The 12,109-nt window shown below is 43.7% G+C and overlaps 1 protein-coding gene across 1 annotated transcript in view; it reads right to left on the bottom strand.

Annotated features, from left to right (window-relative positions):
- Positions 1–5,403: 5,403 nt before the first annotated feature.
- The window catches only part of LOC139574522 (mediator of RNA polymerase II transcription subunit 12-like), a 48,538-nt gene continuing 41,832 nt past the window's right edge, over positions 5,404–12,109 (bottom strand). The window contains exons 37-44 of the mRNA XM_071399188.1: positions 11,898–12,048; positions 11,286–11,500; positions 10,924–10,998; positions 10,484–10,704; positions 9,894–10,062; positions 8,936–9,361; positions 6,062–6,158; positions 5,404–5,878 (exon numbers count right to left, since the gene is read on the bottom strand). Coding sequence (XP_071255289.1) covers positions 5,841–5,878; positions 6,062–6,158; positions 8,936–9,361; positions 9,894–10,062; positions 10,484–10,704; positions 10,924–10,998; positions 11,286–11,500; positions 11,898–12,048 — 1,392 coding nt within the window. The 3' untranslated portion in view covers positions 5,404–5,840. The remainder of the gene's footprint in view (positions 5,879–6,061; positions 6,159–8,935; positions 9,362–9,893; positions 10,063–10,483; positions 10,705–10,923; positions 10,999–11,285; positions 11,501–11,897; positions 12,049–12,109) is intronic.

Here is a 12,109-nt window from a genome sequence, read left to right on the forward strand (position 1 = left end):
CCTTTTGTGGCAGGGCTGAAATGCAGTGGAAATGTTTTTGGGGGATTCAGTTCATTTGCATGGCAAAGAGGGACTTTGCAATTCATCTGATCACTCTTCATAACATTCTGGAGTATATGCAAATTGCTATCATACAAACTGAGGCAGCAGATTCATTTAATTTAAATTAATATTTGTGTCATTCTGAGTCACTGACGTGATCTTCCTGTCTGGGTTGGCGCACCCCCATGGTTTGTGCCGTGGCGGAGATCTTTGTGGGCTATACTCGGCCTTGTCTCAGGATGGTAAGTTGGTGGTTGAAGATATCCCTCTAGTGGTGTGGGGGCTGTGCTTTGGCAAAGTGGGTGGGGTTATATCCTTCCTGTTTGGACCTGTCCGGGGGTATCATCGGATGGGGCCACAGTGTCTCCTGACCCCTCCTGTCTCAGCCTCCAGTATTTATGCTGCAGTAGTTTATGTGTCGGGGGGCTAGGGTCAGTTTGTTATATCTGGAGTACTTCTCCTGTCTTATCCGGTGTCCTGTGTGAATTTATGTATTCTCTCTCTAATTCTCTCTCTTTCTTTCTCTCTCTCAGAGGACCTGAGCCCTAGGACCATGCGTCAGGACTACCTGGCATGATGACTCCTTGCTGTCCCCAATCCACCTGGCCGTGCTGCTGCTCCAGTTTCAACTGTTCTGCCTGCGGCTATGGAACCCTGACCTGTTCACCGGACGTGCTACCTGTCCCAGACCTGCTGTTTTCAACTCTCTAGAGACCGCAGGAGCGGTACAGATACTCTTAATGATCGGCTATGAAAAGCCAACTGACATTTACTCCTGAGGTGCTGACTTGCTGCACCCTCGACAACTACTGTGATTATTATTATTTGACCATGCTGGTCATTTATGAACATTTGAACATCTTGGCCATGTTCTGTTATAATCTCCACCTGGCACAGCCAGAAGAGGACTGGCCACCCCTCATAGCCTGGTTCCTCTCTAGGTTTCTTCCTAGGTTTTGGCCTTTCTAGGGAGTTTTTCCTAGCCACCGTGCTTCTACACCTGCATTGCTTGCTGTTTGGGGTTTTAGGCTGGGTTTCTGTACAGCACTTTGAGATATCAGCTGATGTACGAAGGGCTATATAAATTGATTTGATTTGGTTCTCAAAACTTTTGGCCACGACTGTACATGGGGTACCGGTACAGAGTCAATGTGAGGGGTAAAGTGACTATGCATAGATAATAGACAGGTCTATAAAAGGTGGTCAGATGAAGCAGATGCTAAACTACAGGACTGTTTTGCTAGCACAGACTGGAATATGTTCCGGAATTCTTCCGATGGCATTGAGAAGTACACCACATCAGTCACTGGCTTTATCAATAAGTGCATCGGACGTCCCACAGTGACTGTACATGCATACACCAACCAAAAGCCATGGATTACAGGCAACATTTGCACTGAGCTAAAGGGTAGAGCTGCCGCTTTCAAGGAACGGGCTCTAACCCGGAAGCTTTTAAGAAATCCCGCTATGCCCTCCGACGAACCATCAAACAGGCAAAGCCTCAATACAGGACTAAGATCGAATCGTAGTACACCGGCTCCGACGCTCGTCGGATGTGGCAGGGCTTGAAACTATTACAGACTACAAAGGGAAGCACAGCCGAGAGCTGCCGAGTGACACGACCCTACCAGACGAGCTAAACTACTTCTATGCTCGCTTCGAGGCAAGTAACACTGAAACATGCATGAGAGCATCAGCTGTTCCGGATGACTGTGTGATCACGCTTTCCGCAGCCGATGTAAGACCTTTACACAGATCAACGTTCACAGGGCCGCAGGGCGAGATGGATTACCAGGACGGGTACTCCGAGCATGCGTTGACCAACTAGCAAGTGTCTTCACTGACATTTTCAACCTCTCCTTGTCTGAGGCTGTAATACCAACATGTTTCATGCAGACCACCATAGTCCCTGTGCCCAATAACACTAAGGTACCCTGTCTAAATGAATACTGACCTGTGGCACTCACGTCTGTAGGCATGAAATGCATCAAGTTGACATAAAGGTTTAAATGTAATATTTTAGGGTCTGTTCACACGGTAAAACACTACACAAAAGAAGCCATTTCATTGGTAGTAGTTTGCGCAAGGTTGCAAATAAAACCATGAAAAGGCTTCCTTTGTGGCACAGTCTTTTATTTGCCACAAGCAGTGTGAACGGGCCCTTAACCCTCCTCCACCTCCTCTCTTCAGAGAACAACATTATTGCTCTTTATTTGGTCACGGCCAAGCTTCAATTACAGGTATGTTGTCGCAATCGAGAAGCGCACCTGCCTTTAAAATTTTAAAGGCATTTTCCCTGATGTTCGAATAGATCGCGTTCACACTAAATACTGCAGTTTTCGGCACAAGTGTAAAATACCTTTAAAAGTCAAGTGCATTAAGCTTGACGAAAATAGATCGTTAATGGAGTCCTGGCCCAAGTTACAATACAGTTTAAAATAGATCTTTGATGGAATCCTAGCCCAAGTTACAAAAGTGTTAAAAATAGATATTTGACGCAATCCTGGCCCAAATGACAGAGTTTAAATAATTTTCAATTATTATTACTTATTTATGTTTTGTATCATCATATATGATTTACATATGTAATCACCTCACATACGAAATGGCTCTACTAACATATTGCTGTCCTTATCACCAATATCCACATTCAATGTATCCTTCTTTTCAACCAGTTTGCTGTAATAGACTCTCATGATGTCGTGGGGATTATCCCAGCTCTTGTGGAATCCACAACAAATCTGTAAAACTTCCTAGACATGCAGTGGTGACCCGTCATTCAGGGCAAGCGGGGGGCAAAGCTCCACCTGTTTTGAGCCCTACATTTAGCCTGTTTTGAGCCCTACATTTAGCCTGTTTTGAGCCCTACATTTAGCCTGTTTTGAGCCCTACATTTAGCCTGTTTTGCATGTTATTTTGGCATTAATACGTGTCACATCTGTTTGCAAACAATGTAAAAAATATATAATTGAGTTAATTAAGCCGCATACAAACATGTTCGCTTTTGTTTTCTTGAGTAAGGCAGCTCCAAAATGCAGGTGTTTCAGCCTAGCTCAGTGCTTTCTGTGGTGGTGGAGCAAGCCTACAGAAAATATGGAGCGTTGGCCGTGATTGACTCAGTGTTGTCACTCATGGGGACACTACGTCACCGCCAAGTCTAAGGGCAGAGCTCTAAAATTCTAGCCTCTTGGGTGCTGCCATAGAGTTACATTAGAAGTGCCCATCCAAGAAGGCTCAAGGTCATTGGACACAGATAAAATGACTTAAAATCACATATCTACAGTAGCTTTCATTGGACTGATCATGTCAACATCATACTTTCAAAATCTTAGCTGGCAGTCATCATGAATCAAGTCGACAATCTACTGTCAAATCATTTTTAATCCTTGTCAAATGAATAGAAATAATTTAGAGAAATTATAGATAAAACATATCCGCTAACTGCAAGCATTGCAAAGCAATCATTAGCCTGCTCTTCAATGGAGTTGCTGTGTGGTCCAAAGTCTAAGATTAAGGGTCTCTTTTCCAAGTTTAAAATGGTAAACATTCAACACTGGCCATGCTGTCAATGAAGCATGATTTGTGCCATGCTCAAAACATCTGTTAACTCGTCAAACTGTATGCGAAGAGGTTTGACAGAAATGGTAGCAGAAGGTGAATGTTGAACTTTTGTTGCATACTTATCCAGATGACGCTGCATACTATTTTGCGCAAAAACACTGTCGGTGTGTTAGATGCATTACTAGGTACTGACAGCTGGGCCAGCTGAGCCTGGGACTCACGAAGGACAGGGACGTTGCTCCCTGAAGTAGTTTGTTCGTAATACTAACAAACTAACCGCTACCAAAATAAAATGCAACAAAGAGAGCCTTAGCATCAATGATTTACATGAAAATTATATTAATAACAACAATAAAAACCCACAACCAATAGTAGTAATACTTTTTCTTATTACTGTGCACTACATTATACTATCATCTAACAGTTAGCATGGTTTGTTACACTATCCCCTCTTTTCGGGAAAGTTTGTCCCCACGCACAGCAATGGCCAAGATGGAAACGTCAATGATCTAAATTCTTCTAAATAAAGGATTTCTAAACAGGAGCTCTGTCTGTTTTTGGCCATGTAAATCCTACTCACAAAATAAAGGTGCATAACTGAGTTTACCCCTCCACTGGGTACATCACTGGTCATGACATTTGTTTCCACCGTCTCTGGTAATTAGGGTAGCTTATGGCCAGTAAAATGCGCCGCATGGGCAATCTGTTGTCTGTATTGGCCGTGCAGCATTTATGGTGATGTAGCTTCTGCAGAAGTCAGGACATTCATACTTCTTGCGCTTCGCGGAGCAGTGCAGCGATGGTGTGAAGTTAGTGAGTGTGTGTTTGTTTATACAGGACTTCCCACCCTCACCTACCTGCAAATAATCATGTCAATGCTGAGCTATACGGAGCACTCCGCATTGTTGCAAAATGTGAAGCTCACCGCGATGCGTTTAAAGAGCGAAATGTGGCCTCTGCGTGCCTCCGGAGGCTCCTGGGAAGCTCTTAGAAAGGGTGCGTCCAAAATGGCGCATTTGAACAGAGACCATTTCCATGGTCAAAAGTACTGCACCATTATATAGGGCGTCTTTTGAGACGCATCAAACAGAGCCCATACGCCATGGTCAAAAGTACTGCACCATTACATAGGGCGTCTTTTGAGACGCATCAATAGTTATTAGCATACCTTTTTGGTTAGCGCAAGTAACCCTGTGACAAGTCTGCTGTATTTCGTGCTGCTCATAGTTTTTTGTTGTTGCTCTGTCCAATGAAAGCATCATGCCTCTGTTAAGTCATAAAGATGTTGAAGCGGGAGCATGGTTTTAGATCAAAAGTCCTTTCAGAAGCTCGCATGAAGAAAAAAAGACTAACCTCGATATTTTTTATTAGTGGACTGCCTGGTTTTAGCGACATATCTAACAGGGTTCCCATTTCTAAAATATTCCATGACTTTCCATATACCTTACAGAATGTACATGACAATGGACAAAAGCTCACTGGGCAATGCAATGTGGAAAAAGAACAGAATACATTTTTCTGATCATTTCATTTCCAAGTAGTGATCAATATGCAAAATTCCCTGACTATCCCTCTGGAATGCATATCAGAAAATTCTGACTTAACAAAAACAAATCACTGACCTGTGTGAACCCTGACTACACAAAAAAATGAAAACAATACTATCTACAATCAATAAGTGGATAATAATGACTCCTCATAGTATTTCAAAATCATTAATAATATCCTGATTATTCACAACCTGATTAGTAAAATGCTGTGTCAGGATGAAAAGAATGCACCAAACACAAGTACAAGACATAAAAACTGACATGATATTTAATGAGAAATACACTAAACTGAAAAATTGTACAAATTGAAATAAAATAAAAAATTGCATTATTCTTATAATTTCTTGTACTTATTTTTTACATAGACTCTTCCATTCCATTATTCTCCATGATCATAATATTTCACAGCACAATCCCTCCTTGGATGTTCCGAAATTACATGACTGAAGTTGAGATGGTTTTCGAATGGCATGTTGGGCCTCTGTGGTTGAGTTGTGGGTTCTTCCGCCTGGTCGTCTTTCTTGGCCAATAGCAGCCTTTCCCTCCTAAGAGCCTACACCTCTAAATATGGGGTCTGCGGGGCATTGGACACATCTATCTGCCAATCTACAGGCTGGCTGGGGACACGACCACACACAGGGTCTCCCTATCCTTCCACACACACACACTAATATACAACAAGCACTATCAGTAATATGAGTTGGTGTTCTGTCCGGGTTGTGTATCTGGGGAAAAGAAAAGAACACACTTGTTATCAACACCTAAAATGACTGGAAATGGTGAAAATAGAATGTCACGTTTAGTGATTTATTTTCTTGTTTGGTGCCTGATGAATGTGACCCTGGGGTTAGTACAAGGCTATAGCAGGTCTCACTAAGGTACACTGACATGATGAGTCTCTTTCTTACTTGAGAGTTGTTGTTGGAGCTGCCTGACCAGTGCTGCGGTCTGCTGCTGCTGTTGAGTCTGCTGCATCTGAGTCTGCTGCATCCCCTGTCGTGGGAACTGACACACACACACACACACATTTCGGTGGTTGAACGTACAGGCTATAACTTCACATCAAACCTAATTTGAGAGGAATGAACTAATAAAAAAATACTGTGACCATGACTTGGGACTCATTGTCCCTTTCCAGTAGCACACATTTACAAAAAAAGATGAGGCAAGAGAGGTCAGATATTCAGAATCCGAAAATTTAACCACTGTTTGAGACCGTTGACAAGATTGTCCGACCAAAAACACAATATTTAGGCCTTTGTGCATATGCAACTCGTCCCAAAAATAATTGACTTGAGTTGAACTTTTAATGGAAAAAACAGACAATTTATAAGATACAAATTCCTATTAATGCGTTTCTGTCTGGCTACGTCAGTCTTGTACTAGTGAATCTCATATCAGTACTCTGCGAGAGGGCCCCAACTGGCAATAAGGCAGGAGTTTCCTCTAGCCATCTTTAATATGTTAGTTTCCTGCTAATTACTTATACCCACATTATCCTTATCGATATAGGAATAACATCTATTTGAGATATATCGTGCTGACCCAAACCTCTATCCAATAACATGGCTGGTGCCAACCTAGAGGGGCACAGTTCACTAGCCATGCCTTGACTAAACCAGGCTGGACGTAAGCAGGGTGCGCTAACCTTAAACTGAACAAACCTCAGTGAAAAGATAGACTAGCAAATAACTGTTCAGGTCAGCGTGATATTTGGAAATAGATCAAGGCGAGGTAGGGTTTGATTTTGGACTTGTGGGGTGTTCCAGAAAGCAGAGCCCTATACTACATACGTGGTTTGAGGAGTTAGCAAGGTAACTTCGGACAACTCTGTGTTAGGGATAACCGGTACCATGTAAGTGGCTCACCTTTTATCCAGGTTCCCTTTATCTAATATAAGGTTTTGGTTGAAGATCTGATAACATTCAGTATCAACAATACGCAGAAATAGTAAAAATCAGAAGGGGGGCAAATACTTTTTTATGGTACTGTATATGCATGTATGTATATGTATGTATATGTATGTATGTATGCATGTATGCACAGTACCAGTCAAAAGTTTGGACACACCGACTCAAGGTTTTTCCCTTAATTTACTATTAATAGTGAATGCATCAAAACTATGAAATAACACATTTGGAATCATGTAGTAACCAAGTGTTAAATCAAAATATATTTTATATTTGAGATTCTTCAAAGTAGCCACCCTTCGCCTTGATGACAGCTTTGCACGCTCTTGGCATTCTCTCAACCAGCTTCATGAGGTAGTCACCTGGAATGCATTTCAATTAACAGGTGTGCCTTGTCAATGTTAATTTGTGGAATTTCTTTCCTTCTTAATCCGTTTGAGCCAATCAGTTGTGTTGTGACATGGTAGGGGGGGTATACAGAAGATAGCCCTATTTGTCAAAAGGCCAGGTCCATATTATGGCAAGAACAGCTCAAGTAAGCAAAGAGAAATGACAGTCCATCCTTACTTTAAGACAAGAAGGCCAGTCAAGAACTTTGAAAGTTCATTCAAGTCACAAAAACCATCAAGCGCTATGATGAAACTGGCTCTCATGAGGACCGCCACAGGAAAGGAAGACCCAGAGTTCTCTGCTGCAGAGGATAAGTTCATTAGAGTTACCAGCCTCAGAAATAGCAGCCCAAATAAATGCTTCACAAAGTTCAAGTAACAGACATCTCAACAGCAACTATTCAGAGGAGACTGCGTGAATCAGGCCTTCATTGTCAAATTGCTGCAAAGAAACCACTGCTAAAGAACACCAATATGAAGAAGAGACTTGCATGGGCCGAGAAACACGAGCAATGGACATTAGACCGGTGGAAATCTCTCCTTTGGTCTGTTGAGTCCAAATTGGAGATTTTTGGTTCCAACCGCTGTGTCTTTGTGAGACGCAGAATAGGTGAATGGATGATCTCCGCATGTGTGGTTCCCACCGTGAAGCATGGAGGTGGTGGTGTGATGGTGCTTTGCTGGTGACACTGTCAGTTAATTATTTACAATTCAAGGCACACTTAACCAGCATGGCTACCACAGCATTCTGCAGTGATACACCATCCCATTTGGTTTGCACTTAGTGGTACTATAATTTGTTTTTCAATAGGATAGTGACCCAACACACCTCCAGGCTGTGTAAGGGCTATTTGACCAAGGAGAGTGATGAGTGTTGCATCAGATGACCTGGCCTCCACAATCACCCAACCTCAACCCAATTGAGATGGTTTGGGATGAGTTGGACCACAGAGCGAAGGAAAAACAGCCAACAAGTGCTCAGCATATGTGAGAACTCCTTCAAGACTGTTGGAAAAGCATTCCAGGTGAAGCTGGTTGAGAGAATGCCAAGAGTGTGCACAGCTGTCATCAAGGCAAACAGTGGCTACTTTGAAGAACTTAAAACATAAAACATATTTTGATTTGTTTAACACTTTTGTGGTTACTACATGATTCCATATATGTTCTTTCATAGTTTTGAAGTCTTCACTATTATTCTACAATTCATGAGTAGGTGTGTCCAAACTTTTGACTGATACTGCACATACATAGTATACACACACACAATTTTGTACATATCATTTTATGGTTCATTTTGAAAGATAAACTTGAATACACGTTGTTGGTAGTGAAGTCAATTATACCATGCTAATTTCAAGTCTATATTTCTCAAAAAGATTAAGTTAAATGTGAATATTTAGGACAGTTAGTTGGCTAAGTTGATCCGTCTTTTTGGAACCACCCCTGGGTAATTTGACAGCGTAACCCTCTAAGTGGAACGTACCATGGGTTGCTGCATGCCCAGGGCCTGGTTCTGAGCCTGGGTACCGGGGGGCTGGGCCGACGCTACCTGCTGTTGTTGTTGTTGCTGCTGTTGTTGTTGTTGTTGTTGAACTTGTTGGGGCTGGACTTGTTGCTGTTGTTGAACCTGTTGTTGCTGCTGAACCTGCTGCTGCTGCTGAACCTGTTGCTGCTGCTGCTGAACCTGTTGCTGCTGCTGCTGAACCTGTTGCTGCTGCTGCTGAACCTGTTGCTGCTGCTGCTGAACCTGTTGCTGAACCTGTTGCTGCTGCTGAACCTGTTGCTGCTGCTGAACCTGTTGCTGCTGCTGAACCTGTTGCTGCTGCTGTTGTTGTTGCTGAGCCTGCTGCTGTTGTTGTTGTTGCTGAGCCTGCTGCTGTTGTTGTTGTTGCTGAGCCTGCTGCTGGGCCTATAGGGCCAGGGACAAACACAGGAAAATAGCAGGGTTAGACTATAGTACAACTATACAGGAATTCCTACACTGACTATGATACTAGAGCAGCAGTGGGCTAATAACGGCCCATGGGATGTTATTAGGGTTGATTATTTTGGGTTACAAAAAAACTCCAGGCCTCGCTTGAATGTCTAAAACTAGATAGAAATGATGTAGAAATTGGACCTATATTCTTTAAAATAACAGCCCATTTTCTGGCATGCAAATAGATTGAAGAACAAAATCGGCCCCCCCAAATAAATCTGTGTGGCCCTCAGTTGAATTTCGAAATCCCCATGTGGCCCTAGAGCCAAACAAATTTGTCCACACCTGTGTTAGATCATCAGGTAAAGCATTGAATGAATGTTCAAGTGGTTATGTAGATATATAGCACATTGAGTGGCAATAGCAGTACATGTGTTGTTGCAATAGTATTGACCCACTGTTCCATGTTGGTCTGTAGTGTTAGAGATTGTTAGTAGTATTTAGACAATTAGACAAAGCATACTCTGAGTGCCTGCTGTCTGAGGTACTGCTGCTGCTGGGCTTGTTGCTGCTGGGCCTGCTGTTGCTGCTGCTGCTCGGCCAGCATCTGGTTTGGTCTCATGCCCGGGTGGACCCCCATGTGGCTCAGGGGCTGCATGACGGGAGCTGGCTGGATGGACTGGTGGGGAAACCTGGAGATGGTGGAAGAGAGAAATTCAGTGGACAGGTACATCATCAATGTTTCATAAATACACCACTATATCTTGAATAAGGTCACTGTTGTCCAATAGTGCTACAGCATGGAACAAAGACGTGTTCTGTGACTGCAGTGTCCAATGTTCCCATCTACCTCATTAAAGTAAATCAAGAGTCCAGTTTCTGGGTGGGACTGACTGATAACACTGTATCCAGATACTAGGCAGTGATGCTAAATGTGACATATTTAAGGCCTTGATATGTGCAAGAAAAAGGAGTGAAAAATGGAACTCCATGAACACAATATGAGCTAAAAGTAACCTAAATATCCTTAATAAATGGACAGTAGACAACCCTGTGCTATTGGGGTGTATTGTCCACACCCCCACCCCTCTGCAACTCCTCCCTCCTGCCCACCTTGGTGTGTTCTGCATGGTGTGTGAGTAGCCTGGTGCCTGCTGGTGAACATAGCCGCTGGGCCTCTGCCTCAGAGAGTCCACCACGGCCGGGTTGGCCCCCGGGTGGCTTCCCTGGAAGCCCTGGTTTCCATACGATGGAGGGACTATACCACCCGCCTGAGAGGGGTGTGGCTGCATCCCAATGTGGGAGCCGTACGTGGTATATCCCTGGGAGATGTTCTGCACATGGAGAGAGGGAAACCAGAATGTTCATGAAAATAGGACCAATATGCAGGGAGGAGATGGGTAGAATACTGATGATCAGGAATAGAGGACACTAGTTTATACATGTGGTCAATTTCAGAGGTGGAGGAAATATAAGAAAACAGGTTGTACTGATTCATCTGGAAAGAAAATCACATGAAATGTTGCTGAGAGTGTCTCATCTGAAAGACTTGCCTGACTTGGCTGCATGGAGCTGTATTGTTGGTTAGGCGTCATCTGCCTCATCTGTGGTCCTATCATACTCTGGTTCTGAAAATGACAAGAGACAACAGTCATCCTCCAACGTTCTCTAAAAGCAATGTGCTGCTTTTTACACCTGAAGGCCAACATTTTTTTCTCCACAGGGAGTGAATTCCAACTCAAACTTATCAACATGTCCTGCGTACAGCGAAAGCCAGGTTCAAGGTCCTATTCTGTGAGCATGTTAATAACACTTATAGCAAACCCCTCAGGCACACTGTGGTAGATCCAGTCCAAAATAACCTCTGTACTCACTACTGTCCCCTTCCAGTGGAGTCTAGTTACTGCACACTCACCAGTCTGACCTGTAGCTGCTGGCGCAGAATCTGACCCTGCGGAATGTTGGGTTGGGGCTTGTAGCCCATCGGGTACTGCTTGTCCATGCCCATCATGCCTGGCATGCCACCTTGCATGCCGGGCATCATGCCTGGGTAGCTGGGCCGCGTGGGCATCATCTTGCCCATTTGAGGGTTCCGGGCTGGTCGGTACGGGGTGTCCAAACCAGGGCCTCCTGAAGGGGAAAAAGATGAGCGTTAAAGTCAAAATTCCAAATAGCTTCAACACGGTCCTGGGGGAACTACACAGTCCTGGGGGAACTACAAGGTTGTAGGGTTTTGCTCCACCCCAGCATTAAAATCTAGTCCTGGAATGGAACAAAACACATCACATTCAAAGGTCATGAGAAGAATACAGGTTTCCAGAGTGTTTCTTTTCTTGATAGTAATGTAAAAACACACTAGTAATAAATACAATAGGGCCTGTATTCATCAGTATCAGAGTAGGAGTGCTGACCAAAGATCAGGTACACACCCCGCTGTCCTTGTAATCTTAATCATCATGATCTATAAAGGCAAAACTGATCGTGGATCAGAACCCTGATTTTAGACAATGATAATGTTGGCACTGACCTGGAGGCAGAGGCTGGTTCTGGGCATACATGCCCATGGGCTGCTGGTTGTAGCCTATCCTGCTGTAGGGGTGGGCCTGCTGGCCTATGAGGGTGTCTGGGGGTATACACGTTCCATACGACACTCCACCCTGGGTACGGGTCACATAGTCCTGTAGAGAGGAGAAGACGTGCATCTTCTATGAGACATGCTACTTGTATAGAACGGTAATA

Source organism: Salvelinus alpinus, chromosome 4, assembly GCF_045679555.1.
Source record: "Salvelinus alpinus chromosome 4, SLU_Salpinus.1, whole genome shotgun sequence".
Classification (NCBI taxonomy): domain Eukaryota; kingdom Metazoa; phylum Chordata; class Actinopteri; order Salmoniformes; family Salmonidae; genus Salvelinus; species Salvelinus alpinus.